The sequence below is a fragment of the Alexandromys fortis genome, unplaced genomic scaffold (genome assembly GCF_014885135.2).
Source record: "Alexandromys fortis isolate MF-2015 unplaced genomic scaffold, M_Fortis_MF-2015_v1.1 scaffold_116, whole genome shotgun sequence".
NCBI lineage: Eukaryota > Metazoa > Chordata > Mammalia > Rodentia > Cricetidae > Alexandromys > Alexandromys fortis.
The window spans coordinates 2883930-2908722 of NW_026067998.1; the positions used below are offsets into that span (position 1 = coordinate 2883930).

The 24793-nt window shown below is 41.0% G+C and overlaps 1 protein-coding gene across 3 annotated transcripts in view; it reads right to left on the bottom strand.

The window, feature by feature from the left end:
• The window catches only part of LOC126512653 (cadherin-related family member 3-like), a 73189-nt gene that overhangs the window by 18394 nt on the left and 30002 nt on the right, over positions 1–24793 (bottom strand). For all 3 annotated transcript variants that reach the window (XR_007595115.1, XM_050160532.1, XM_050160533.1), the window contains exons 5-11: positions 24178–24272; positions 18701–18808; positions 17781–17977; positions 15788–15965; positions 11114–11276; positions 8945–9047; positions 4990–5088 (exon numbers count right to left, since the gene is read on the bottom strand). Coding sequence is in view for 2 of the 3 variants with exons in the window: in XM_050160532.1 (XP_050016489.1) it covers positions 4990–5088; positions 8945–9047; positions 11114–11276; positions 15788–15965; positions 17781–17977; positions 18701–18808; positions 24178–24272 (943 nt within the window). In the remaining variant the exon portion in view is untranslated. The remainder of the gene's footprint in view (positions 1–4989; positions 5089–8944; positions 9048–11113; positions 11277–15787; positions 15966–17780; positions 17978–18700; positions 18809–24177; positions 24273–24793) is intronic.

Consider the following 24793-nt stretch of genomic DNA (forward strand, 5'->3'; position numbering starts at 1 on the left):
TGTTCTATCGGGAACTCACCAAGGCCAGCTGGCCTGGGTCTGAAAAAGCCTGGGTTAAAACCGGTCTTGCTGAACATAGCAGACAATGAGGACTACTGAGACCTCAAGAACAGTGGCAATGGGTTTTTGATCCTACTGCACCTATTGGTTTTGTGGGAGCCTAGGCAGTTTGGATGCTCACCTTACTAGACCTGGATGGAGGTGGGTGGTCCTTGGACTTCCCACAGGGCAGGGAACCCTGATTGCTCTTTGGGCTGACAAGGGAGGGGGACTTGATTGGGGAGGGGGAGGGAAAGGGGAGGCGGCTGGGGGGAAGAGACAGAAATCTTTAATAAATATAAATAAATAAATAAATAAATAAATAAACAAACAAACAAACATCTGGGTCTTTGATTTGGTTCCCTTGGTCCTCCTGTCTGTTCTTATGCCAATACCAGACTGTTTTCAGTACTATAGATCTGTAGTAGAGTTTGAAGTCAGGGACTGTGATGCCTCCAGAAGTTCTTTTATTGTACAGGATTGTTTTGACTATCCTGGGTTTTTTGCTTTTCCCTATAAGTTGAGTACCATTCTTTTGAGGTCTGTGAAGAATTTTTCTGGGATTTTGATGGTCATTGTATTGAATCTGTAGATTGCTTTTGGTAAGATTGCCATTTTTACTATGTTAATTCTGTCTACCCAAGAGCATGGGACTTCTTTCCACTTTCTGGTGTCTTTCTTTCTTTAAAGATTTAAAGTTCTTGTACAAGTCTTCCACTTGTTTGGTTAGAATTACTTCAAGATATTTTATGCTATTTGTGGCTATTGTGAAGGGTGTTGTTACTTTGATTTCTTTCCCAGCCCTTTTATCATCTGTATAAAGGAGGGCTAATGATTTTTTTGAGTTAATCTTGTATCATGCTACATTACTGAAAGTGTTTATAAATTGTAGAAGTTCCTTGGTAGAATATTTGAGATTGCTTATGTAAACTATCATATCATCAGCAAACAGCCATTACACAGTATTCTTTTGGCAAGAGATTACAGCAAGGATAGGCCTCTCTTCAATCATTTTATACTTGAATTATGATCTCTGTTACATGATTATCCAGCTCACCAACAGGTGCATGGGTGCTTCCCCTGGGCCATGATGAAGAAGAAAGCATTTCGTGTGCCATCCCCAACACTTTCAAACGTAAAGGATATTTCCTTTTCCAGCATCCTCCTTTAATCAGGATTCATCTCTTGTGATGAATTATTAAGTAGGCCACAAACACAGTTTATGATATCAACAACAGAAGAAGCGCATTCATGGATGAGAAGGCTTCTTATTTTGGCAGTTGCAGAAGGGAAAACATCTATTGTTGGAGCCAGAGCATCCCTATTAAGAAAGGGGTACTGCAATGGACACATGGCCATGGAGAAGAGAGAACCAATGAAACTGATCTCTGGCATGCAGACGTGGAAAATGATAGGATCGTTTCCACGTTTAACACCCGGTTAAGTACAATGGGAAGTGTATTCTTCTGAAGGGGCAAAATTAACCTTTCAATAAAGTCTAAATGTTATCTTGAGCATCTTTAGCTGAATTTTAAAGAGAGTAATTATGGAGCTCGAAACACTGCCAAACCTCATCAAAATGTACTGGAAATGAAACACATTTTCCCTTGTGACCGGCAACCCAGCTGATTCAATTTCCATCTCTCTTCTAAGTCGCTACTGATAAAGGAGTTCCTTTGCCTACACCTACATCTCTTCATAGATCTTAGTTAGCTCATCACATCTTATAGGTTTCTACTTTAAATATTATAGATCTCCATAATCTGCTAGACATATTTAAGTCTTCTGTGCTAATCAACTCAGCATGGAAAAAATTATATTAGTATAAGATTTTGTTTTGTTTTGTTTTGCCTTGTTTTGTTTTGAGCTGGCCTGAAAATCGATGTGGAAACCAGGCTGGCCTCAGACTCACAGAGGTCCACCTGCCTCTGCCTCCCAAGTACTGGGACTGTGGGCAAGTCCCACCATCCCCAGCTCCTTTTATTTTTTTATTGCTTTTATTGTGCTATACATTTTTCTCCTCTCCCTTTCTCCCCTCTTCCCTTCTAACCTCTCCCATGACCTCCATGTTCCCGATTTACTCAGGAGATCTTGTCTTTTTCTCTTGCCTATATAGATCCATGTATGTCCCTCTTAGGGTCCTATTTCTTGTCGTGGTTCTTTGGAGTTGTGGACTATAGGCTGGTTTTTCTTTGCTTTGTGTCTAAAAGCCACTTATGAGTGAATACATGTTTTTTATTATATATTTTTCTGGTTCTGAGCTACCTCACTCATATTTTTTCCTAGATCCATCCATTTACCTACAAATTTCAAGATGTCATTTTTTTTTACTGCTGAATAGTACTCCATTGTGTAAATGTACCACATTTTCCTTATCCATTCTTTGGCTGAAATGCTTCTAGGTTGTTTTCAGGTTCTGGCTATTACAAATAATGCTGCTATGAACATAGTTGAGCACATGTCCTTTTGGCATGGTTGAGCATCCTTTGGTTATCTGCCCAAAAGTGGTACTGCTGGGTCTTGAGGTAGGTTGTTTTTTAATTTTCTGAGAAATCACCATAGTGATTTCCAAAGCAGCTGTACAAGTTTGCACTCTCACCAACAATGGAGGCATGTTCCCTTACCCCACATCCTCTCTACCCATAAGTTGTCATCAATGTTTTTGATTTTGGACATTCTCATGCCCAGGTACTTAACGTAGTATTTAGATATCCTCCAAGTCTCTAGATATAAGGATTGATATTCTGAGGGTGAATTTGTGTTCAGTGTATTTTGACATTTACAGTGTCATCCTGAGGGTAGTTTGAACTGCTGAGGTTTTGTCTCTCTAGTAAATATCTCAATACATACGTATGTATGTATGTATGTATGTATGTATGTATGTATGTATGTATATAACAATAAAAAACGGGCTATGAATTTGAAAGAAAGCAAAGAGAAATAGGTAAGAGGATTTGGAGAGAAGAAAGGAAAGGAGAAATGATGTAATTAATTAAGAAAATGACTCAAGAGGACTTTGAAACAAAGCAAGAAAACAAAAATCCCAACACTTCAATTCCAATCATTCAGCTCATGTGCTCTAATAAGGAAAATCAAGGGATCGTTTTTGTTTTTGTTTTTGTGTTTTGGAAAAAAAAAAAAAGAAAGGAAGATGTTCCAGCACACTGAAAACTACCGGCATTCAGGAGACATCAGCAGTATAGCTATCACTGTCAGTGGGAAAACAGCCCAGCTACTAGGCTGGGAAGATGGCTCAGAAGTTAAGAGCAAACAGTGCTCTTGCAGAAGGCCCAAATTCGGTTACCAGTACCCATGGCTGATGGCTCCCAGCTGCCTCTAACTCTAGCTCTGGGGCAATCTGGCATTTCTGGCATCGGTGAACACCCATACTCATGTGCACATACTCCCACAGAGACACATAGTTAAAGATTCCTGATAGGCGACAGCTAGCATGTGCTCTCTGGTCCACACACATGGAATGTCAGCCATACACTCAAGCATCCTCTCAGCTCTATGGAACAGTTATTATCCTAACTTTACAGATGAGGACTCAAAAGTACAGGACTTGCACTACCGTTAATTTGTACAAAAGCTCTGGAAGACTTGGGTTTGAATCCCTAGCAACACACACATAGGGGAGGAAGAGGCATGGAGTTTTCTGCAGCGCATTACTGGAGTAAGCTGAAGAAAGGACTGCCAACTTCTCAGGGACATCAAAGCCATGAGATGAGAACAGGGACTTTGAAGCTATTATTTAGTCTCAGATAACTGCAGAGCTTCAAAGATGCTGTAGGCAGAATGGCAGCAAGGGCCCCCTACTGTCTGGTGTGCCTCCAGAAGCAGTCCCTTCCAGGAGCCCAGGTCCTGCGCTTTCCTCTAACTTCTAGAGAAGTTTGTTGTGGCGTGTCTTCAAACACAAAGTGGTGAATGACTGTTCCAAAGCTCAAGAAAACTCTTTTCCCGAGCCAAATGTTTTTAGATATTTCAGAACTTTTCTGTGGCCTTGTCCAATACACAACATTTAAAAAAAAAAAAAAAAACTAGTGATTTTCTATTCAAGTGTAGAAACTGAGTGAAGAGGTGAACTTTTAAAAGAATAATGGCCTGGCTCTTTTGCTGGAGTGCTTTGGACAAATGAAAACCTTATCTCTAAATATACCAGGATGCTCTTCTGCTAAGTAAGCATGGGCATCTCTATATCAAAACAGCATGGACAGTTTATTTTGGACGTTTACATTTTAGAAAGTAAATAATTTTATTTATTAAGAAATCAGCTAAATTTACTCTTCAAATGTTCATACTATAAAAAAATTAGTCCTTATGGAATTGCCATAAAACGAAACCCTCAAAGATACATAGAGATGTGAGTTACCAGAGATCATTATCTTATGGTAGCAGAGACAGGTTTGAAGCCAATTGTTTTGACCCCTGCGTGAATGACAGAATCACAGCTATTACCACTGCTGCATTTTCCAATAGAATCAGACTAGCTAGTACGTACTAACTCATATCTAGTTTAGAACTGCAATAGATCGAACCTTAGCCATAATACTGACTTTGGACCTAAAACCTTGACCCCAGTTGTCCATAAAATTTGTGCTTTATGGATAATAACCTCGCTGTCCCTACTTGCTGACACTGAGTCATTGTTCGGAGGCAAAATGGGTGAGGAATGAAGGCAAGTCAATAACGTGCATTTTTCCATCACAAAAACAAATCCTAACACTGACATGAAATCCCAAGGTAGCCTTTGAGCCATCATCAGGATGACACCCTGAGTGCATCGCCAGAGAAGATAAACAATTCCCAGAGGACTTGATACCCACAGTGCTCCTGTATCTGCTGTGTTCTCTATATGTCCGTGCTCCCCTTCCATTGGTCACTCAGTAGAGACCTGGTGAGTGTTTCCTTGTAGACACTGGAAGGTCTAAGAAAGGACGACATTCTTACCTCCTGATGTTTCTGGAACTGAAAACACATAATGTGAGGCTTGAAATTTGGGGCTGAAATCATTGTCGGGAGCGATCTCCACAAGGATAGTCACGGTCACTGTAAAATGGCGCAGTGAATTAGTATGGTTATGTTGCTTTATTCTACAAACTGAAACATGTCTCCAGTTACAGAATTAGCACAGCATTATGAAACTACCATCGAAGTCTCGTCCTCCAAATGATTGCCATTCCCACACTGTGTGTTCTCAGGGCCACAGCGGTGGTGTGACCGTGAAATGTCCCCCACAGTCTCGTGTGTTTAAATACTTGGTTCTCAGTTGAAGGGACTTCTGTTGGAAAAGGTTGTAGACCCTTTAGGAAGAGGATTTTCTGTGGAGAAAGTGGGTGGCTAGGGGGTGACCCTTGAGGCTTTACAACCTGGCCCCTTCCTCCTGTTCAGTCTCTACGACCTGATTGTGGATGTGGTGTGAGCAGCTATAATTCCACCCTTACTTTCACATTTATCGTCCCCTCGTGAAGAGACTCTCTTGTAGAAAGTATGTAATTATAATAAATATTCATGGGTAGTTGCATATACATGAATATATGTTAAATTGTAACATATTTATGTATAGTTGCATATACATGAATATATGTTATAATTATACATTATACATAGTGCTAAATAACTATTATACAGCACCATGCTTTAAAACTTAGAAGGCAAAATGGAAAAAGACTCAGAAAAGCCATGTTTAATGCTTGGAATTACCATAAATTCTATGGCCTTAAACTAGATTTAACTTCTCGGAAGCTCAGTTTTCTCATCAATCAATCAATCAATCAGTCAGTGTTTATCTCCTACATCCCAGTGTGGACTTAAAGTCAGAGGAGATCATGATCAACAAAGATTTGCAAAGGATAATAATGCTAAGAAAGCAGTTACTACTGGTCAGGCAGATTGCTCAGCCTAATGGCCTGAGTTCAGTCCCCAAGATTCAAATGGTAGAAGGAGAGAACCTATGCCAGAAAGTTGTCTTCTGAGCTCGACATGCACGTTGTGGCATAGCCTTCCCCTCATGAGGCGCGCGCGCGCGCGCACACACACACACACATATGTAATCAAATAATTATGTGTGGTAAAAAAATAAAAGATTTACTGCAATTTTTGCACATTGCATGCAAAAGAAGGAACTCTGTTTTTGAGGTTAACAAGCTAAGGTAACCTATTAGATAGTTGTTGAAAAAAATAGTTTGATATTAAAACCTAAAAAGAAGAAACTTGAAAGCAAGAAAGTTTTAAAGTAGAATTATAACACAGCATAGAAAGCACTAAGGACATTGGTATTACTGCCCTGGTTTCACAAGAAAGAGACTGAGATGAACAGAATTAAATTCATGGTTCAGTGTAACAAAGGTAAAAATTCAAGGAGTAGATGACAAAACAAATTATATTGGTTAATATCATCTCTGAGATATTAATGTGCCAAATGCTAAGTCCTAAATTAAATAAAAATGAAGAGGCTTTTATGGCAAGACTTCTCGAGGTTCCTCTCTGCTAGTATGTATTGTGCATCTCCGGGTAAGCGTTCCTCCCAAGACTTGGCTAGCTATGAAATTCTCCTTTAAGAGATTGTCTCACCTATGAAAGAGGTCTGGTATAGCACCTCTCCTCAAACTCTGTGCCATGTAGGTCAAACAGAAACCTGAGATCTCTACGACCTGCGTTTCAGAAACGTTATGGCATACTTTGCCTCCCAGCATATACTATTATGTTCACTTTCCAGGATAATGTTCACAACTTCCGTCATAATCTCCACAGTATCCTTGATCCCTTAGAAAGTTTCAAGAGTGCTATTCTACAGACACAAATGGTTTACTTTAAAGCTGTACATTTCTCTCAATAAACCCATTTATATATTGCAAGAGCAGGTGCCATTACAGCCCTGCCATACTCTGATTTTTTATTGCATCCATAAAGACTCCAAATTGTAGGAATTAGCTGGCCTATAAAAACAGAAGGAACCAAATGTGCAATTTTGCAAGTCTATTTTATGAACAATTACTGTGAATATATTGGGGTGTGAGGATCAGAGGGGAGATGTTGTTGAAAAATATGTTTTATCTCTTTTCTGTTCAAAAAAGTTCAAGTCTGATGAGATAAGAAAGTTATTTAGCTATGAGGAAAAATAACACATCCTAAAATGTCACTTTGAGCTACATGATAGACTTCTCATGATGGTCTACTGGTACCGTCAAAGAAAAATCAGAAATACTTCAGGGTAAGAGATCATGTCTTGGTTCCTGCCCCCAACATAGCACTTCTCTGGGTAGCTGTATGATGCTATAAACCATCATTTAAACTTAGTCTCTGTGTTAGTAACATTTCTGGTCACAGAAATGATATTAATAAAGATATTAAAAGAAGCAGACAATGGAGAAAGGATTTTGACTCTTGGTTAAAGCTGGGAAGGTGTGGCAGGAGGAAGCGATGGGCATTTGTTTATCAAGTCTCAGCAGATCAGGAAACAGAAAGACAGAAAGAGCCCGGCTCAAGACATGGGTCTCATGACCTACCTCCAGGGACTCACTTCCTCCAGTAGGAGCCACCTCAAAGAAGTTCTACAACCTCCCCAAACAGTGTCACCATCTGGGGACCAAGCATTCAAACATTGTGGGGAGCATTCCTATCATTCCTATTCAATCGTGGCAACTCCACTAAAATCCTTCTAGCAGAGAATCAAGAAAGATTGAGAGCATCCTGGGTGTATTGATTACAGTTCATGGTTCAGTTCCGTTTGGTTGAAAAACAAACCTCTTCTATATTTCCACCCTTCTACATCCATGAAAGAAAAAAAACGCTTCCTTATTTGTCCCAGATGCCATTTCAAAATTCATCCTAACCCAATGACTGAGGCAACCATCAGCAATGATTCAGAGTTCTTACAGGAGAAGAAACCCAGCTGTCATCCTTACATAGGTTCTTCACTGTCATGCTACTATTAAACTTGAGTTTTCTTCCATAACTTTCCATTTATAATTAACCCGCAGGGCCACATGACCCCAGTAAGTTGTCAGGTTTGAGAGACAGCACATTAACAGCAGATGGAACCTGAAAATTCTGAGAATATCTCTTCCCAGAAAAATCTCTATGTCAAAAACAAACAAGGACTGGAACTGCTGATTGAGCAATTACCAATCCCTTGGGCAACTTGATGTATGTTTTCAATTACACAAGAGTAAACCAAGAGAAACAGGCACTGGGCAGTTCATTTAGTAAAGCACTTCCTAATCACTCTGCTCTAGATCCTTAGCACCCAATTCAAACTTGTACCTCCAAAGGCTACTAGCTCACAATCAGCAGAACTCTAACTATTAAATCTACAGATGCCAAGGACTTGATAACCAAGCAGTCTGAAGCTCACTGACCCACACTCTTGTTTACCCTAGGCTGGCACAAACCGGTGGGAAAGTTATGACGAGACCTTGTTTGACAGAGCAGTAGCCAGGCCCAGAACATTCACCAAGTTCGTGAGCTATGGAACTTGGCAAGTGACTCATTTTTTTGCATCAATAATAGCTTTACGTCATGTAATATCATTTAACTAAAATGTTTTTTTAAAACATTCAGTTATCAAAAATATGTTTGAGCTATATGTTTCTTGATACCAAGCTCTTTCCAAGTCAGGGGTATTAGGTATTATGTATATATAATTCTTTATGCTAAATATATACTTATATTTATGTTATACACACATACATATATAGTCAAGAATAAGAACTGGAACCCACACCCCTGCTTTTTCCAATCCTAAGATCTCTAGTCATACCAAGATATAAAATTCTATTTTAAGTGCTACTAAGAAGTGCAAAGGGTTCCCAGTGATGGAAACTCCCATTTGTCTGTCTCATTCTCCCAATATGATGAATTTTTATAACATATTGACCAGCCTTGGAAAGTCCATTACGGTTACCTGTATGAGATGGGTGTAGGTCATCAAATACCGAAATCATCATTTCATAAATGTGTCCTGCTGCAACCACCTCTGGGCTTTCATAATCCAGCTCTTTGGTAACCTTCCAGAACAACATTATTTTAGAAAAATAGAATCAAAATTTCATTTATCCGTTTTACACATCTGTGTGTGTGTGCGCGCGTGCGTACACGTGCAGGCACACACTATAGCTTATGTATGGCAGTCAGAGGACAAGATGAAGGAGTCCATTCTTTCCACATTGTAGACACCTGTGATGGAACCCAAATTGCCAGGCAGGTGCCTTAACCTAACGGGCCTCTCAACTAGCCCAGAACCAATACTTTTCATGTACATGCTTTTAAAAGTCAGTCCAGAAAAGTGCCTGTGGCCGTTTGTATTTCCTAGGGATGACATCTCAGGATACCTGAGTCTGATACACGTAAGTCAGCATTTTGGTGGAACATCAGGATGTCACAGACTCCCTCCCAAAAGCTTACTTTTGGAGGAAATACTTCAGCATGGAAGAAGATACAGATCATAACCTGCATTGCATGCTAATTGTGTTGCTGCAAGCAAAATAATTGACTGGAATCCCATGAGATTTGGTTTCCTCTTCTAGTGTGCAGATGTGCATGCAGACAAAACACTCATCTACATAAAATATACCAATAAATAAGATACTACTTTAAGGCATTTCTGAGTACTGTTAGGTTTCAGTTAGAGCTATAGGCATGGGCGGTGACGGTAAGATATCAGAAACTTGAGAACCTCTCCTGCAGTAGTACTAGCCTGAATCTCAGTTTAGCAAAAATAAATGAATCAATATGGCACCAAGAATTCCAGGTTCAGAAAGAGCTTCTCTTTTTTTTATATTTTATTTTGTTCTATTGACTTTTTTTTTCATTTATTTTACATACCAACCACAGTTTCTCCTCCTTCTTCCTCTCCTGTTCCCTCCCCCGGCCCTGACTCCAATCTAGTCCCCTGCCCATCCACTCCTCCTCCATCTCCAGTCAGGAAGGAACAGGATGGAAAAGTTTCTCTTTTTAAAATTCATCATATGGCTCATTCAACCGTTCAGGGAATTATCCTTAGTATCCTCTGTGAACCAAGCAGTATAGCACATTTTGGTTCACAAATGGTAACCACTTAGAAATGTGTGTAAACCTTACAATCTAATAGGATCAATAACTAAATAGTTGTAAGTGTAGATTAAATGTTTTCATAGGTGGCATGCAACCTGCACTGTTTGATGGTAGGAGATCATTCCTAGGAATAAGTGGCATTTGATACCTATGTGATAGACGTGGAAACACAGAAATCACTTAGAGGTAGGCGATGGATAAAGGCATTCATTCAGCTACAGATTAAGCTTGTGTGAGCACTCAAGTCTTAGAATATTGCTTACAAATCCCCCACCTTTATCCAAAATTCCATTTTACAGATGAGAGTTTGGGTTTGTATTGCAAAATGAGTACCAGCCCAGTAAGCAGCCTGGTTCTGTGCCCAAGTTCCCAAATTTCATATGCACGCAGGAACTTACTTGTAGCTGTGGAATTTGTCAAGAAAACTTGGGGTTAGGATCAGAGAAACAAAGGGCTCTCATCTGTGGGTCTCTCAGTCATGTGTTTCTGGCTAAGAGCGGGAATAGGTAGATTGAGGGTAGTTGGTGATAGCGGAGTAAGGAACTTCCAAAACTAGCTCCAACTGGCACTCTGCAAATAAATGCTATAGGAACTGGGGGTTATGAAGAGGAACTGCTTCTAAGACTGCATCATGTGTAGAGAAAGAAAAAAATCTAGAGTCTTCATGCTCTTCCAATAGAAAGTTTGACTCCCTACAAGAGGAGCTGACATCAGTTACTTCCTGTGCCAGGAGAACAAGCCATTGTCACATACGCTGTCACAGAGACTCGCCTCCAAGGAAATCAGCATGTGTTTTAGCTTCTGATTCCCCAAGTTAAATAGGAAGTGAATTATTTTGTGTGCATTATAATATGAAGAAAATGATGGCAGGAACAAGATGGTTAAAAACGTGCCCAGATGCCTTCTGGCAAGACAACAGAGGGGCTCGGAATTCTCTACTGTATCAGGTTGTCTCCTGTTCCTATTGATCATGACCATTTTCTTGGAAAAGCACTCTGGAATGACAGCCACAGGGGCTCACCTGAATGAAATTCTCAGCATTCGGCACTTGCTCAAATAGTTGTCCAGAGCCTACGGGGCCAGAGCTTGGTGCATAATGAATTGTGTCAGGAGGCTTGTCAAGGTCGTGGCACGTGAGCTTTGCAATTATTGTGTCCTTGGCAATCTCTTCCTTGCCTGTGTACCTGTTTAATTGTTCAAGAAGAAAAATCGGGTTAGATGGGCATTCTCTTACAAGGTAATGTTTTCTCCGTAAATAACCACTAGCTGTGATAAGGTCTGCATATGTGCTTTGTCCATCCTGCCGCAGACAAGCCCTCTTTTTTTAATGTATTTCTTTACTTTTTATTTTTCGAGACAGGGTTTCTCCATAGCTTTTTGGTTCCTGTCCTGGAACTAGCTCTTGTAGACCAGGCTGGCCTCGAACTCACAGAGATCCTCCTGCCTCTGCCTCCCGAGTGCTGGGATTAAAGGCGTGCGCCATCACCGCCCGGCCTGCAAGACAAGCCCTCTTTAGAGCATCATTTAAGTGACCATTTCCTAGCCGCTTCCTTCCTGCACCCAGCTGGGTATTTCTTTGGGAAAGAAAATTATCAAGGCCACCACATCCTTGGGGAGGGCCTTAGTTGGAATCAACTCATTCTCTGGGACTGCTCTCCCCTGCAACATCTGGATGATGGATATGGTTTGACTCTAAAATTCTCTCCACAGGCTTACGTTTCAAACACCAGGTCCTCTGTGGGTGGCCCTCTTCTTGGAGGCGTTAGGACATATGGGGCTAGCTGGAAAATGTACTTCTCTAAGGACAGGTCTTGGAAACTTAAACTTCACTTTATTCCTTATTCCTGCCTTGCTGGCTGCTTCTCTGTCCACATGTGAACAGCGCAGACCATATGCTTTCCTTCCCACGGACTGTAGAGCCTATCTATGCCTTCCTTGTCGTGATGCATTTGAACTGTGAGCCCCAATTCATCTTTCCCCCCTTCAGTTGCTCTGCTGGGCATTTCTCAAAGCTATAAGAAAGGAACAAATTCATGTGACGAAAGGGACCAAGGGTCCTTGCCATCCTATAACCACAGTAGATTGTCTCACCTTTCTATGCATCCACCCACTTTGGATTTCACTACCCCAGGTGATCAGTCTTCAGCTTCTAAATACTACCTATTATGCAATGGCTGATTTAGTTCTTCCCTTTTTTAATTTTATTTGTTTGTTTGTTTATTTGTTTGTTTATCCATTTAACATACCAACCATCATCATTCCCCCTCCCTCCTCTCCTCCTATTCTGTCCCCAGGACGACTCCAGCTAAGACTCCTGGCAATAGCGAAGAGGGTGCCTGAACTGGCCTTCCCCTGTCCTCAGATAGGTGACCACCCTATTGTGATCATAGAGCCTACATCCAGTAACTAATGGAAGCAGGTGCAGAGATCCACAGCCAATCACTAGTTCCCTTTAATTAGGATACTCCCCTGTCTCCCAGTTGGCCACTTGACCTTCTCCTAAAACATGGCAGCAAGGACTTAAGATCATGTCTTTGGCATTTTTCTCTCTGTTTTTTTTTTAGTTGTTTAAATTTTTCAGTGCTGCTTTACAAATTTTTGTTCTTTTACCCTGATAAGATAGAGAGCCCCGTTACAGCAAACAAGCAGAACAGAGCTATGACAGATGAAGCCTAGAGTAGGGCTTGGTTAATTAACTATGATCTTCCTGGGAGAATAAATAGGAACTAGCAGAAGGAGAAAATATTGGCAAATTTCTGTACCAAATAGATGCCAAACACAGGTTGTATTTGTATTTGTTCTTTCTAACAATGAAATGTTGGATACTGCTGTTAAATCCTATATATATTACTCCACTGGAGAATTATAACTGGGGCCCCCAACAAGACTGCGTGGGACAGGAAGCAAGACTAGGTTTCATCTTTCATTAGCTTGTCAGGAATATGTTTAAGGAACAAGGACACAGTTTCCCATATATAAAGAGACTTACAGAGGCTCATACAAGAGCTTTCTAAGCCTGACCCCAATAGAACAGGATGTGTCAAAGGGGTTTTACAGGAAATTAAAAATCCTCTGCATGGCAAAGGAAACCATCAGCAAAGCAAACAGCCTACATGGCAGGAGATGCATCACACAGGAGGCTATATCTAGAATGTAGCCCAGAAAAAACAGTGCAAAAATTTTTGCCAATCAGGACATAGGCTAATGAGTTGAACTGATGGTTCTCAACAGAAGAAACACAAATAGCTGATGTATATTGCTTATAAGCTGTTAGAAGCCTTGTCCACCAGGGACATGAAAGTGAAAACTATTTTGAGAAAGGCTGTATCCAAGGAAAACAATGATAACACATGCTGGGAAGAATATGGGGAAAGGGGACTCACTGATCACTACTGCTGGGAGTGCATGGTATAGCTACCATGTAAATAAGCATAGAAGCTCCTGTGACCCAGTCACACCACCTCTGAGCATACACCCAACGATCTCTGTATCCTAACACAGAGTTACTTGCACATTCATGGTGTGGGAAGTCTTTCTATGTTTTGCCTTTATTGGTTAATGAATAAAGCTGTTTCTGCCAGTAATTTAGCAGAATAGAGCAAGGTGGGAGTTCTAAGCAGACAGAGGAGGAGGGAGTAGGCAGAGTCAATGAGGTGCCATGTACTCTCCAGAGGAGAAAGACGTGAGCTGCCAACTGAAACCCTACCAGCAGGTCACGAGCCTCCTGGTAAAATATAAAATAATAGGAATGGGTTAATTTAAGATGTAAGAGCTTGCTAGGAATATGCTAGAATCATTGGCCAAGCAGTGTTATAATGAATACAGTTTCTGTGTGGTTATTTCGAGTCTGGGCAGCCAGGAATGAAGCATTAGCCTACACCAACACATCCAGATTTATGATAGCACTCATCACAATAGTTAGAAATGAAAGTGTCATCAATGTCCCTCAACTAATCAATGAACAATAAAAATGTGGTACACACATATGCACGAGGGAATTTTATTCAGTTGTAAATAAAATTACATAAATTTCAGGAAATAGATTAATGTGAAGATTATTATACTAAGTGAGGTAACCCAGTCTCAGAAAGACAGATTCTCTCTTTTGAAGCTTCTAGTTCCTAATTCTTATATGAGAGAGTGAGTATAGGTATAAGTTGATGTGGGATTCCCCTCTGTATGATGTGATTACCATTAATGAATGAAGAAACTGCTTTGGACCTATAGCAGGGCAGAACTTAGCTAGGTGGGAAAACTAAACTTCTGGGAGAAAGGAGGCGGAGTCAGGGAGAAGCCATGGAGCCGCTGCCAGAGACAGGCATGCTGAAACTTTGCTGTTAGGCCACAACCTCATGGTGATACACAGATTACTGGAGATGGGTTAAATTAAGATATAAGAATTAGCCAATTAGAAGCTAGAGCTAATGGGCGAAGTGGTGATTTAAATAATCTGGTTTCTATGTGATTATTTCAGGTCTGAGCTACCGAGCAGCCAGGAACCAACAAGCAGCCTTCTTCAGCAACAGGTCATGAATAGAGAGGGAGGCAAGAGAGGCAGCAGGTCCTAAGGAAGGAGAGGGATAGTGGTATAGACAGAGAAGGTGGTTTCTCAGGCAGATGGCAGGGGGTGAGGGGAGAAAAAAGAACAGAATAACCACACGGGCAGCAATATAAACCTTTGTCCACATATCAAAATCCAGGAATTCTAAATCTCAAAATGTTTTTACCACTTGCTTAGCATCAAACCCTGACCCTCATGAACTACTTCACCTCAAGACTTTGCCTACCCCATTGAATCATTTTTGCTTCCATTTAGAGCGATTTGAATATGGAGATCCACCATCCTCCAACTTAGAAAGGTACGCAGTGCATGGTGGATGAAAAATGTTACATTCTTTAAGCTGAGGACAAAAGCTATGTGCAGGTGTATGTGTGTGTGTGGATCCATGTGTATGCACATGTGTGTTAATGCATGTGAAATACAACTCGGGTAGTATTCCACAGGGGCTGCCGACCATTTTGTTTGGTTTTTGGTTGTTTTGATTTTTTTTTTTTTTTTTGATGGAGTCTCTTGCTGGTCTGTAACTTACTGAGTAAACCAGGCTGCCTGGCCAGTGAGTGAGCCTGAGGGACCTGCCTGTCCCCACTTCCCCAGTGCTGAGCATACAAGAGCTTTTTACCACACCTCGCATTGTTATGTGTGTCACAGGCACTGAACCCAGCTTCCTGTGCTAGCAAGGCAAGCATTTTAATGAGACATGCTCTCACCTCAGGAATGACATCCTTAACCAGAAACATACTCCACTGAGTAAGGAGGGTTTCTGGTAAAGCTAACAGATGTATAATAAGAACTATTATAAGATAACATCTGCTCAGCACTGTGCGGAAGCAGTACCAGAAATTAGACCATTAATTCCTCGCAATCATTCTTCAAGGAGTTCTATTAGTAACCCATTTACAAAGCAAAACTGAAGGACTTCAGTTGAAACCAGCAGTGGAGTCACTTTGATCTCAGACCCCACCTGCAGATCTCAGAAACTCGGCTTTCAGTCGGCAGGCCATTCTCGAGGACCGTTTCTGAGCAACCAAGATTCAACTTGATGATGACCAAATGTCAGAGCCAGCCAATAAATCCAACAGTCCTTGTTTTTTTCCGGGCCCACTCTGAGTTCCTGTTTACCTGCTGCCTGCTTACCTAATCAGATACTGATCACAGAAAGGCGAGTTGTCGTTAATGCCATGAACATAGGTAGTAGTCAGAATGGTTGCACACCTCTGGTCACCATCGCATGCCTTAATGGAGAAGGACAGAGCACGTGCAAAGCCAGTTTTCTCCACATCAAGACGGGTGGTCGTCACCACGGTCCCTTTCTCTGTAACGAAGCAACAATCTTGCTCAGAATGGGTCAGATTGTCATTCTCAAAATTACTTCATTAGACGTGTAGCTACAGAAAAAAAAAATAAGAAAGCAAAAATTATACCCTGTCCAACAGAATTAAGGAGCTGACTCAAAGTGCATGATACTGTTAAATTATTTATCACTGAGATGCACTATTAATCATATGGTGTTAATGGATAAGATAACAAAATTGTTTGGCTTAAGAGAATAGAGAAGGCACTCTAGAAGAAAGCCTTCTACTAGGCCTTGAAGGTTATGTAGCAGAAGAAAATGTCAGGAGATGGGAGCTGATTCCCACCAGAGAATCATCTGAAATAATCCTGAAAACACTACCAGAACATGACTTGCTCTCACTTAACCATCACTTAAATCCAGTAAACATTTTCTGAGTGTCATCTATGCAGCACGAAGTGTGGCAGCTACCATATTCAACATGATTACATAGAATCTCCATCTTTATGTAATTTATATTCAAAGCTGGGAGACAGCCCTCGACACGCGCAGAAAGACAAAAAGTTCAAATGATGTTACTATGGAAATGAGCGCTATAATGTGAATTTTACTGATAATAATATCTAACGGTCAGGTGCTTAGAAAACACAAGGGAACAGTCTCAAGGCAGATGGTCTACCTGATGGCTCACAGCAAGAGGAAAAGGAAGAAAGAATCTGGGTGGCATGGGGATGCTTGGAGAGGGCGCTGTGGGTGACTGAGAACAAGGCAAGGGCCAAAGAAACAAGACCTTGGTGGTCAGCTAAGAAGCATGGGCCAGCTTTCAAGTGCAGAAAGCAAACAGAGAATTTTGCACCCAATCTGAGTCAAAAAAAAAAAAAAACAAAAAACAAAAACAAACAAACAAACAAAAAAAAACACTGGGTGCTCTATGAAGATGCCTAGCATTTAACTGGAAAAGAAGCAAAGAAGCACCCCAAAGAAGAGACCAGGAAGAATTGAGGATGAGAACATGAGTGTAAGTGGGTTATTTGAGAAGCAATACAGGGCAATGTGACATAGGAAAGAGACCCGGGGAGGAAAAAATAAAAAATAAAATAAAAACGCTCTCAATAAAAGAGCATCATTAAGACAGCCACTGCCAGTGGCCCAAGAGCTTCACATCACTGAGGAATTCCAGGAGCCAGAGTAGATCATACTGGCAGAGAAAACATCTGGAAGTTTTCTACACCAGGCCCTGAGTGCAGACTTTCTCCAAGTCCAGCCTGAGACTTGTGATAGAGAAAGGGAAGTTTAAGCTGTCAGATCTCAAGTAACCCCCCAAGCAAAGCACAGATCCTGACGGCTGGAAGCAACCTTACTGCACGGAGCTGATATGTGTAGGACAATGACCACATTTGCTTCAACGGTGATCTGCATTTGTGCTAAAGATAACCAGCACTGTCCTCGACTCAGCAACTCTAAACACAACACAATTTGCATCCCACCACTAAGACTGAATGGACAAAGAACAAAAGATTAGCTCTAACCAGTCAAACCAGCTTCTCCCTCACAAACATTTGGCCCTGAAGTAGAGTGAAGCTGAGTTGGGTCTAAGGATACCTGCTAAAGGGCACATAAACTATAGAGTTAATAATTTCATAACAGGCGTGAAGAGACACGGATTAGCAGAGGAGTCAGTGGGATGTTGGCCCTGCAGAACCACTCAGAGGACATTTCCAAACTGTCCAAGGGATGTTTCCTGGTATGGTTTTAGTCTTTCTACCTTCCCTCGAAAAACCGGGTGTGTGGAGAATGGGTATACAATTACTTAGGACAGCAGAGTTCTCAACCTACCTTTGTCTACTGCAAAATAGTCATCCGCTGCCTCCAGTCCAAAGGTTAAACCACCCAAGTTATCTTCATCAGCCGCCTGGCACAAGGCAATCGTCGTCCCTACTGGAATTTCTTCATCCAGTGTGATGTTGACGTTACGACGCAGAGTTGAGTTGGTGGAGGTGACACTCCAGACCCCATTTTCAACACTAAATAAGCTTGTTTCAAAAGGAAATGTTCTTAGCGTAGTACCCACCAGCTGTCATTTCCATACCTTGTGTTGGTAAAGGGGGGAAGGGCAGACTGGAGAGAGTGGGGGCATGATGGAAATCATATTTATCCACAAGTACCTAAACCTCTTCCTGATCTTAACTAAAGCCCTAAAGCTTATCGTGGGCTACTCATTCTTCCCAACAGGGCCTTCCCTGGGAAGTAACTACCATGTTTGTCTCCATTTTATAGACGTGAAAACTGAGAATTGAAGAAGTGAAGTAACTTTCAGAAGGTGGCTGAGAGAGGGTGAGGACACAAACTTCTTTTGCTCTAGACCCTGTGTGCACAGTTACTATGTTCTTACTCTTCGAGCACGCGCCACCGTCTTCATAGAGCAGCTAACACTCAACATTCTTTTGTACACTCACTAGCTATAACATTGACTAGAATCTCCCTTGAGAGAAATAAGAGCTAAGCCAGAAAGTCAGGGATTAAGGATGTACTGCATGAATAACCCCTTATTTTATTGAAATTTCAATATAGTTTATACTTTAAAACTATTTTTGCTTTTAGTTTCTAAGTAAGCCTTTTTTTTTAGACTGTTGTGTCTTATGTGGTTGTTTATACAATGCTTGCTTATTTTCTTTCTCAGTTAGAAAGAAGAAAAAGGAGGAAGGGGGAAATGATGTTTTCAAGGTCAGATCAAATAATGTGCTGTCTTTCCTTACCTACAGGCAAGAGTGGGGTCCTTATTGTTGACATTGATGAGGGAAATCTTCAGATTCCCAGTAGCAAACAGTCCTCCAGGATCAACCACTTTAATAACCAGGGAAAAACTAAAGGCACAGCCACAAAAAAAAGATGGTTAAGACTTGATAAATAGCAGGCCTCCAGAGACGCAGAACCTAGCAGGCTGAACTGGCCAGCTACAACCATTGACTCCTTTGCTTGAGATGCCATTCAGACCAGATGTTTTAGCGGTTGGAAGTGGCTAACACTTTGGAAAGAAAGAAATGGGTCAAATCACCTGACCGACACGGCCTTAGCTTTTAAAACGTTTGTCAAGTGCTGACAGATATTAGCATGATACACAAATACATGAAGTTTGTTTTTTTTTTTTTTTAAAAAAAAGAGATTTGTTATTTCCTATAAATATCTGGGGGTGGGGTTATAGAAAGTTTTTAGCATTTTTGTAACAAACAGGATCATTCATAGCTATGGATTTGTACCCTTTAAATACTGAATTCTATTAAAGACTAACAGATGCCACGGTTAAAGGGTTAGGAGTACCCCAGTGTGGTGGGGGACACAACATCCTGCCAGCCAGGATAACATCTCCAGGCAGGAGGAGAGAGTGTTCAAGTCTACAGGGAGACTTAAACACACAGATAGAAAAGGAAGAAGCCTTCCAAACAAATTAGTCACCATAAGAAACATTAGGATTGCTACATGGTTAACGAGTTTTTATTTCCCAGATACATGCAGAGGTTTGAGGGATGACTAATGAAATGAGAAAAATGAAATTTTCATTATTAATGACGAACATTCTCATCCCCAGACTGTGACCCCTTGCGGTCATGTCTCCTGACTTTCCCAGTGCTTTCAGATTTGATCCCAACAAACTCCAGTTCCAGGCAAATTCAAAGAGTTACTTTCTTCTTCAGATAAAAATAAATCTATTTTACCTTTAAATATAGCAAAACTGACACCAAAATTCCCTCTCTGTTTCTCCATACCAATGTGTAACCACTTCCCAATTTCTTAATTTCTCTTTCAAGAAGTTGATAGCTTATGGAAAAAAGTATTGGAAAAAGCCAATAATCTACCTAAGCAAATCAACACATTTAAAAAATAATAATTCTAGCCAAGAATGGCAGTACATGTCCTTAGATTCAGCACTTGGGAGGCAGAGGCAAGGTGATCTCTCTGAGTTAAAGACCAGTCTGTTCTACATAGGGAGTTCCAGACCTGCCGAGGATACACAGTGAGACCCTGTCTCAAAAGAATAATAATTCTGAGAAGGCTTGCCTACGATAATGGGAATGATGGTATGGGCAATACCCACAGCACTCTAACTCAAATCCCGGTTTGTTTTGGCCTGTCTAGATGGTGACAGAGAGTGAAGGCCACGATGATCCTTCCAAACATTCAGAAGGACTCAAACAAGTGATTTCATAGCCTGATACCTCCTTTCAAGAAAGGAATTTTGAATTTTTATATTTTAAAAATTAACTAATAGAAAGTTAAATTAGTGCTAGTTAGATGGCCCTGCAGGTAAATTCTTTGCCTCTGCCTGAGCTTGACCCCTAGAACTCAAGCAAGGATAGAAGGGCAGAAGTAACTTCAAAGGTTGTGCTCAGACTTCCCCAAGTGCACCACAGTGTGTGTGCCCTGCCATCCTCCACACACATCCACAAAACAAAGATTGAAAAGAGAGAAAGAAAATTGTTTTAAAAAATGAATTTTTATCTAAAATTTCCCTTATTTCAGTAAAGATCAACTCAAGAACACAAGCAAATCTGTATCCAGGAAAGGAAGGGAGGAAGGATGAGTGGAAGGAGAGAGACATGAAGGGAGGAAAGGGAAAGGAAGGGAGGGAAGAAAGAAGGGTATGACCACCAGAGATGGGAATAGATGGTCATCTTGGCCAATCAGCCATTAATGCTCTCAGTCTGAAATCAGATTCAATTTTCTACTCTCAGTTCCTCTGCTTTCAGAAATTAAAAAAGAAAGGAAAAAAAGAAAAAGAAAGCTTTCCTTTTTACTTGCCCAGAAAAATATTCCTTTCCCAAATTTTAATTTACATTTGTCAACAAATCTTAAGACTTAAAAATATCTATGGTAGCTCCCATGCTCTAGGGTAAGTAGAATTAACATAGTAAAATCTTACCAAAAGCAATCTACAGATTCAATGAAATGCCAAGCAAAATTCTTCACAGACCTCAAAAGAACTCTACTTAACTTTATATGAAAAAGCAAAAAACCCAGGATAGCCAAAACAGTGCTGTACAATAAAGAAACTTCTGGAGGCATCACAATCTCTGACTTCAAACTTTACTACAGAACTACAGTACTGAAAACAGCCTAGTACTGACATAAAAACAGACAGGAGGACCAAGGGAACCAAATCAAAGACCCAGATATTAATCCACACACATACGGACACCTGATTTTTGACAAAGAAGCAAAAAATATAAAATGGAAAAAAGAAAGTATATTTAACAAATGGTGCTGGCATAACTGGATATCAACATGTAGAAGAATAAAAATAGATCCATATCTATCACTATGCACAAAACTCGTGTCCAAATGGATCAAAGACCTCAACATAAAGCCAGCCACACTGAACCTTATAGACGAGAAAGTGGAAAATACACTTGAACGCATTGGCACAGGAGACCACTTCCTAAATAAAATCCCAGCAGCACAGACACTGAGAGAAACAACTAATAAATGGGACCTCCCGAAACTGAAAAGCTTCTATAAAGCAAAGGACATGGTCAACAAGACAAAACGACAGCCTACAGAATGGGAAAAGATCTTCACCAACCCCACATTGGACAGAGGGTTGACCTCCAAAATGTACAAAGAACTCAAGACATTGGTCATCAAAAGAACAAATAGTCCAATTTGAAAAAAATGGAGTACAGACCTAAACAGAGAACTCTCAACAGAGGAATCTATAATGGCTGAAAGACACTTAAGAAAATGTTCAACATCCTTAGCCATTAGAGAAATGCAAATCAAAACAACTCTGAGATTCCATCTTACACTGGTAAGAATGACCAAGATCAAAAACACTGATGACAACTTATGCTGGAGAGGATGTAGGGCAAAGGGAATAGTCATGCATTGCTGGTGGGAATACAAGTTGGTTCAACCCTGTTGTATATCAGTGTGGCAGTTTCTCAGAAAATTAAGAAACAATCTTCCTCAAGACTCAGCAATACCACTTTTAAGTATATACCAAAAGGATGCTCAATCGTGCTACAAGGACATGTGCTCAACTATGTTTATAGCAGCATTGTTTGTCATAGCTAGAACCTGGAAACAAATCCCCCTCGACTGAAGAATGAATAAGGATAATTTGGTACATTTATTCAATGGAGTACTACACAGCAAAAAATAATGATATCTTGAAATTTGCAGGCAAATGGATGGAGCTAGAAAATATCAATTGAGTGAGGTTACCCAGACCCAGAAAGACAATTATCACATGTACTCACTCATAAGTGGCTTTTAGAATAAAGCAAAGAAAACCAGCCTACAATTCACAATCCTAGAGAACCTGGACAACAATGAGGACAATAAGAGAGACATACATGGATGGATCTACATGGGAAGTAGAAAAAGACAAGGTCTCCTGAGTAAATTGGGAATATGGGGACCATGGGAGAGGGTTGAAGGGGAGGAAAGAGGAAGAGAGGAGAGGAGGGAAAAAATCTATAGCTCAATAAAATCAATTTTAAAAGATGAAAAACAAAAAAAAATATCTAGGGTAGGCTGGGTGATGGTGGCACACACCTTGGAGGCAGAGGCAGGCAGATCTCTGTGAGTTCAAGGCCAGCCTGGTCTAATGAGCAAGTTCCAGGACAGCTGTGGGACAATAGTTTTACCCTTTAAAGATTTGTTTCTTGTACTTGTTTAATAAAATGCTGATTGACCAGTAACCAGGCAGGAAGCGGGGCAACCAGGCAGGAAGCGGGGCAACCAGGCAGGAAGCAGAGGCGAGGCAATGAGAACCGGAGAATTCTGGGAAGAGGAAAGTTCAGTCTGCAGTTGTCACCCAGACACAGAGGAAGCAAGATGTGACTGTCTCACCGAAAAAGGTACCAAGCCATGTGGCTAATATAGACAAGTATTAGGGCTAATGTAAATTATAAGAGTTAATAAGAAGCCTGAGCCAATAGGCCAATCAGTTTATAATTAATGTAGCCCTCTGTATGTTTTTTGGGGACTGAATGACTCCAGGACCGGGTAGGACAAAAAACTCCGTCAACACAGGACAGTCCCTGAAGCTAGACAGAGAAACCCTGTCTCGAAAAACCAAAAATGTGTAGAGCCATATATAATCTGGCTGGTGCAGTGCTGAGGAAATCAAAATTCAAGTTACAATAATGCTAGGGAAACGTTCTACCAGCTGAGCTTCACCCCCAGCTCCGAGACTGATGCTCATCGTGATGTTGCATTTGTGGACCTGAGTCTCCTTCCTCGGGACCTGATGTTTGACGTATGGACAGCTAGGCTTTGCTGCGCCTTTGCTGTCCAGGAAGCAGCTCAGGATATTTTCCATTCCCAACTTTCCTCGTCACAAAGAATCACTTAAGAAAGGCAGGAGAGGGGCTGGAGAGATGGCTCAGCGGTTAGGAGCATTGCCTGCTCTTCCAAAGGTCCTGAGTTCAATTCCCAGCAACCACATGGTGGTTCACAACCATCTGTAATGAGATCTGGTGCCCTCTTCTGGCCTGCAGACATACACACAGACAGAATATTGTATACATAATAAATAAATAAATAAATAAATAAATAAATAAATAAATAAATAAATAAATAAATATTTCTTTAAAAAAAAAAAAGAAAGAAAGGCAGGAGAGGACTTCCCACAGGGCAGGGAACCCTGACTGTTGGTCTGGAGAGGGAGGGGGAGAGGAGTGGGGGGAGGGGAGAGAAATGGAAGGCGGGGAGGAGGCGGAAATTTTTTCAATTAAAAAAGGCAGGAGAAAGGTTACTGGAATGCCTTCAGAGTCCACTCCGTTTTCCTGGGAAGCACTTTGATGCAAAATATATAACTGAAGGGGGGTAGGCATTAAACCATTATAAAAATAAAAATACTAACTTGAACCAGCGGTAACCCACTTAGCTGATGCAGAGGAAATAACCAAATGGCCGAGTGCTAACTTCTCAAGAACAGAAGGCCGCTCCACATTACAGGCACCTGGAGAGGTGAACTGCTGACTTCCGTGGCAGAGTACAAATAAAACTACCAAAATCCTGACGCACGCAGGTGACACCGAGAGGGTCCCCACAGACTTCCAAAGCAGCAATGGTACAATTACAGGTGAGTGCCAATTTCGTTTTTAAGACAGTATCAAGAGCAACTTCAGGTGAGAAGTATGTTAAGATCAGACAGGGAGAATCTTTTTTCAGGAGAGGAACTACAAGCCAAAGGACCAGCATTTCCAAAGAAAGCCCAGCACAGCTTTACCTTCTTACGTCCCTCTCAAAATCCAAAGCCGTTGCTGTGGAAATTGCCCCTGTGCTGTCGATGGTGAAGCCCGAGCTCTCCGTGGAAATGAAGTACTGTTTATTGAACAGAAAAGAAAAAAACAAAACATTGCAGAGACACAACTGATTCCCTGGCGAGGTTCCTCAGCCTCTGAGAGCTAAGCCTCCACACTCCATGTACTCTGTGTGGCTCATCAACCACGAGCCCCATGCATTAGATGCTCAGAAAATGTTGGCAGCAGCAGCAACAGTTGGCTGCTGCTACTGATGGTGATGATGATGGTGATAATGATTATGAGATGATGATGATTTTGATGATAATGATGATGATAGAAGTGTACTCTATTCAACTGACTTCTGATCAGACAACATGTTCTTAAAAACTAAGAAAAAAAAAACAAACAAATTTCTGGTTTTTACATTCTACATACATACCTGAGTATTTCTTATCACACCCTACTCAAAGCTAAAAGTCAAGAAAAGGGAGTTCTCTCGGGAAACCCATGCCAAGTGTTTAAGGAACACAAAGATGGTCTATGTGGATAGGATGCTTTGGGGGCTGGGAAGAATCAAGGAGTTATGAGAAGAAGGAACGC